We start from the raw sequence: 5853 nt of genomic DNA, 5'->3' as shown, positions 1-5853 counted from the left end.
TGGTCACAGGCCGTGGGCCGGTGGTGTGGTGGGAACAGCGTGGGTCAGGCACCACGCTGTCGTAACTATTCTTAGGAATAGACTTCAGCTAAGTCAGATCAGCGGAGCGGGGAGATTAGTGACAGTTTCGATACATCCGACGCCTTGACCAAGGTCATCCATTGGCTTCTACACGTCGTGGTTCTCCTTCTGTTGGCATCTATTTTCTACGCATAAGAACCACCACTGAAAAACGATGGTCAGGGCAGGCCAGACACCTCGCAGAGCTGCTTTTGGACTGCGTCAAGAGACAGAATGAGCTTTAAGCAGATGCCCTGTTGAGATCCACCTCCCTGCCACACACATGGCATAGCCAAACTGACGCGTAGGTAGGAACTGCAGCGTTGACACCAGAGGAAGGATAAACCGGTGTGAACTTTGGCCCCGCTTGGTGTTTATTTACATCCCCGATGGACTCTAAAGTGCAAAGCTCACTGACTCCCGGCTGCCCCTGCATAGCTTGTCAGAACAGAGGTAGGGGGTGGTAGGCACTGCGGACAACGTGGTGACTGGAAAGGTGCCTGAACACCACGTGCATCTTTGATCCCGGGCTTCATGCTCAATTATCTCCCGTTCAAAACAGAATCTGACAAAACATGACAACACTTCCTTTTTTTGAGGGACAAAAGAAGAAAGACTGATCCCCTAGTTACAGATAAGTAGTTATTCCTCCCCCTCAGTCTAGTCATTGCTTGAATTCCTCAGTTGCATGGGATTAACTTCTTCAGGGCAGAGACAAGGTATTTTTTGAATCTGCCATGTGCAGTAGGTAATGAGCTTACAACTCAAATGCCACTTAATGTCCACATGCACTCGGTGCACAGCAACCTTAAACTTATCACCTTGGTCTCCTGTATGTCAAGGAAGAGAGGTTTCATGGGTTTGAATCTTCTTAAGCGTGCTGTAGAAGGCTGGTGGGCTTGGTGAAGAATGCGTGCCTTAAACAAGGTTAATGGAATGAAAGCATTAAAATACTGTGAACGGATGAGCTCTAAACCATGTTTGACAGATACAGGGCCAGGGTGGGGGGTGGGGGGCAAAAGGAAAGCTAATTTGAAGGTTAAATTGATAGTAATTCTACCTTGAAGTAAGCTAACTTTTTTTTTTTCTTCCCCTCTCCAAGTGGGTGACGCTTTGGCCTTCAACTATACCTTATAGTTACTTAGGAATATTTGGTACCTTCCTTAAATATTTAGTGGAGAACCACCACAAATGGGTGTGCTATGGGTAAGTTGTATTTGAGTCTGTAGTTATTTTGCATCTCTCTCTCCTGTTGCCTCTCTCTGAGTCTTCTGCTTAGTTTGTGTTAACAACCTCTCCTGTAACCCAGTTGTTAATTATGTTTGAAGAGCTCTTATTTCAAGCTCATTACAACTAAGGGTGTGGGCTAATAAATACGTAGAAGACTAGACAGGCTAAGGCCAGTATGAAAGTTTAAAAATTCAACTTAGAGTTTGGCATCTGTGCTGCTATAGTGAGAAAGGAAAAAAATGAAGGTACTACTTTTGGAGACACTTATTAGTCCATATTTAAACATGTATTTGTATTACCTCCTGAAATTAGACAACCTCGAGTAGTCCAATTCTCTCTTAAGGAGTCGTCATCTTCTTCCAGCCTCCATTAAACAACATTTTCTACCCTGCTACTAACTTGTCCCGATCCTGTCCACGTGAAAAATAACCTGGTGAAGAGGCTGCATAGTGCTAAGTTTTGCTGGGTTACAAAATGAGCTTTTTTGTTATTTTAATTAACAAAAGAGCTGGAAAACACTTCCCTGTAAACAGATCTCCCACTCGCTGACTTCCTGTAAATACAGGAAGACAGCAAGACTTAGTTGTTTATTTTACCATGCACCGTGTAGATCATCAGCCTTCATCTTTGCTCAGAGCATCTTTTTCTTTAGCAAGGCATTGAATTGATCTTAACTGAATGTCCCGTGTAACCTTTTTTTAAAAAAGCTTCTTTCTGAAAATTTGTACACAAGTTTGACTGCTTAAGTCATACTATATATTCTGAATCTGTTCACACAGTTGTTTTCGTAGAACTAAACCCATGAACACTTCAGTATCTCATTAAGACCACTAAAAACACTTGTGTAAGCAAAATGATGGATTTTGCACACTTAACAAAGATTAACTTGTACTGCTTTCACTGAGCATCGGGCCTTTTGGCTTAATCTGAGTGCTGAAAGTTTTGGAAATGTGCAGCAGATTCTTGAAACAGCAGGTCCAGGCATATTGCACAGGTCAGAGTTCCTCTAACTTTCTCAGTGAACTTCAGTTTCTTCTAGAGGCTACGCATGTGGATTTTCGTTTAATAAGATGAAAACCATGTCTTGCTCTTTAGATTAAAGTGAGATGTCACCTCTGTGCTTCCACTTTTACTTTCCTCTCCCTAATTTTCAACCAAATAAAACATGTTTTCTTTTTACTAGGTTCTGGGTATCCTGGTTGATTCACGTAGTAGAGGCCTTCTACACTGTTAAGTTATGCCAGTAAGTTGTTCCCTCCGCCCACCCCAACACAGATCCTCGGAAAAGGATTTCTGATAGAAGTGACATAAGCTACAGTCTGATTTCGGTGGTTCTCATCAGCAGTATTAGTTCAGAGGATACCGATAAAATTCTTGCTGCAGGGATAGTTTGCTGTCCTCGAGAGGCTACTGCAAATGCTGCTGGTGGTTACTGTTGTCGAGGGTGGCAAAAGCGCAGGGGAGGGCGACTTGCAGAACTGGCAGTAGCAAGATTTGCCAGAGCTTGTCTGTCTGCCTCCGAGTTCCCTGTTCACCGGGTAACATGGCACTTGAGGAAGCAGAGGCAACAATGGACAGTGTAGAAACAGTCTGATAACTTCAGGTGTTATAACTTCATTGGATCTTACCCCATCAGAATTTTGAGACTGCTAATTACCTGCTTAAGTGATTGTATCTATGTTGTGAAAAATACAACTGGACATGTCCACGTGGGACTAGACTGCTAAACAGTTGTACTTCACAACGAGCAGCAAACACCATACACTTTTTACTGAGGTGAAAGTGATGTTTGCTTAGGAATATCACCAAGGAGGCATGAGGAAGAACTAGGCAGGCAGCAGGTACAAATCTGTTAATCAGCAGTAGTACTGCCATTGGCTGTTGGCCTGTATTTCTGTATATGGTCCCTTCAAGTTAGCTTGCTTCAGACAAGCAGGTCAATTGCTGACGCCCTGGGTTTCCAGATTCTGCACTCACTAGGAAACACTGCAGCTGGGATGGTAACAAAAGGTTGGTCACATCTGGTGAGACGGTTTGAGAATGAACATGAGGAAATGTTGTGTTCATCAACACTTGCTGCACAGTCATTTTGTAGGTGTAGAGGCCATGGAACAATTAACAGCTGAAGTGTTCTAGCAGAAGTCAGTAGAGGGAGCTCCCTTGTATACGAATGAGTAAGGAGCACAGCTATGCCTGGCGGAATTGTTTACTGGAAATGTGAAATCAGTTGGGTTTGTTATCGTGTTTGTACTTTTTCCTTTCTCTGAAAAGTCAGTAGTATTCCCCAACAGTGAAGTGGAGGAAAAAGCGACATTTGCTGGAATATGCAGAAAAAAAATCACATATTCCAAGTTAAAAATCAACGGATACAGGAGGGTCCCTGCTTTATAAATAAAGTCAGGTGTATTCGGCCCCTTGCACTTGTATTTTTCTAGCCACAAATTCAGGGAACAGCGCTCCTCCATCCTGCATCACACAGTAACTGTCAGGGCTCGTTGCCCTGCTAGCACACAGCCTACCTTCAGTGACTGTAGTCAACAAGGAGTTACACATAGATTAGTATTAAACGACTCTAGTTTCTTGGTTCTTTGTACCTAAACTTCTAGGTTAAGTAATTTCAAATAGCATAGACTGAGATTGCAATTTATGTATTGTTGAGGAAACTCTATGCACGAAATCTCGGAGAGAACCTTTGTTCTGTAGATAGCTTGAAGTCCACTTAAAATCATGGGAACTGGTATGTTTAGTACAGGAAATGAGTCTCAGTAGATTGAAATTAATGATGCTGAGATCAAATGTTCTAATCAAGTCTGATGTATCAAGGGCAGATGGACATATCTAACATTTCTGAGTATCACAGTACAGTCTGCAAGACTTAAGTTTTTTGACACATTTTCTGCTTTTGTTTATGTTACAGATCGAAAGGAATCACGGACCCGGCAGTTCAGTTTCAATGGTTCATTCAGACACTGTTATTTGGGTATGCTTCCTTTGGTCTTCTGGTGTGTTACAAACCTTCAGCCAAGAAGCACTACTAGAAGACAGTGAACGAAGTTACTTCTCACGTTCTTCACCCGCATTTTTCAGCAGACATCTTCACTTACACGTCTAGGTGCTGTAACGAGCTAAATGACATTCCTGCGACATGACGCGGTACCCTTCTACCTCTAGTGCCCAAGTAACTCTCCTCTTAAGAAACAAGAAAATTAGGATTCAGAGGGCCTTGTGGATAGTTCAGTAGAAATTCAGCCCTTCAGTCTTGGCACTGCCAGGGTTTAATCCCATTTATTATGCAAGACTCCAGAAGTTGCTCCTCTGCAGTTTTTGATACAGACGGTATACTCTGATTGTCCTTGAAACGTCCCTGACAGCTGGTAGTTGTGGTTGATAAATTACATTTTCATGTGTAAGAACTTTCTTCAGCAACAGAGTTGTTTACAGCCACAAGGTATCTTGCACCTGTTTTGTGATAGGATTTAAGTTGCCCTATATTTTTCTCTACAGGAGGTTTTATTGTTTTGTTGTTGTTAGGGCGTGGTCTTTGTATTTTGTTTTGTCAACTTGTTTTCTTCCCCCAAGGGCAGACCACGTTATTGCTGCAGGCACACGAAGGAGGCCAAGTCTCAGTTCAGGCTGAGGTGCAGTGAAGAGCCGATACATGAAGCACTTTAACTTGGTTTAATACACGTGCCTTCAGTTTCACGCAGCATGACCTCATCTGTCGGGTGAAGATTTTAATCCCTTGAGTTAGTATAGCGTAAAGTGGTAATCCTGAAGCTTTGAGGGCAGCTTTTCGGAGAAGTCACATATTACCCAAGAAAAAGTCAATTGGCATTCCAGAACCTAACTGAAAATGTTGTGTGTGTGAATGGAATTAGGTGCAGTGAGTAAACATACACCACTGTTCCCTAGATGCTGATGTCCTGAAACCTGTGGTGGAGAGACCACCTTAAGCACCCCCCAGAGCACCTCCTGTAGGCAGGGCGAGCCTTTATCAGAACTGCCTTTCGCTTTGGAATATTTGAACAAGGATTTAACCTGTCTTGTTTTAGCACTTTTTTTTTTAAACATAATAACTATTTAAAACACTAACTATGGTGTGGGGAGAAGTTCTACCATGCCACCTGTGGTGCTACTGTGGTGGAAGAAAGGACAAGAGAAGGTTGCTTCTCCTCTAACGAGGAGCTCCACGAGGAAGGGTGGTTGAAAGGGTGGTTTGGGGTTTTTTTTGTTTTATTTTCAAATGGTAAACTGGTAACATATGGTAGAGAAGTAGAAACTCATGTTTAGTGGCTAGAAATCCCAGAGAAACATTAAGAGCCCAAGCGATGTTTTCCTGTGTAACCTTTTATCTTAGTTTCGGACCCTGGAATAAAGATTTTAAAAGAAGTGAAGTTGTTTGGCTTTTTAATTATCCTGGAAATAAATGTCTACACAAAATAAATAGGCCTCATCTTCACACCAGTATCGGTGTTTGCACTTGGAGTACAGAGGATCAGCTGCCTGTAGGCTTCCCTGAGCAGAAGCCGAGTGTTTCTAACAGGGCAAGGTACCCATGGGACT

General features: G+C 42.7%; 1 protein-coding gene across 1 annotated transcript; it reads left to right on the top strand.

Annotated features, from left to right (window-relative positions):
• Positions 1-1162: 1162 nt before the first annotated feature.
• On the top strand, positions 1163-4328 carry TMEM254 (transmembrane protein 254; the record flags this gene model as incomplete). Its single annotated transcript, XM_010151171.1, has 3 exons — positions 1163-1266; positions 2474-2533; positions 4208-4328. Coding segments are annotated over 3 exons (285 nt in total), but the record flags the coding sequence as incomplete, so codon positions are not given.
• Positions 4329-5853: the final 1525 nt, after the last annotated feature.

The sequence above is a fragment of the Eurypyga helias genome, unplaced genomic scaffold (genome assembly GCF_000690775.1).
Source record: "Eurypyga helias isolate BGI_N326 unplaced genomic scaffold, ASM69077v1 scaffold36964, whole genome shotgun sequence".
NCBI classification, from domain to species: Eukaryota; Metazoa; Chordata; class Aves; order Eurypygiformes; family Eurypygidae; genus Eurypyga; species Eurypyga helias.
This window is presented reverse-complemented; position numbering and strand designations above follow the sequence as displayed.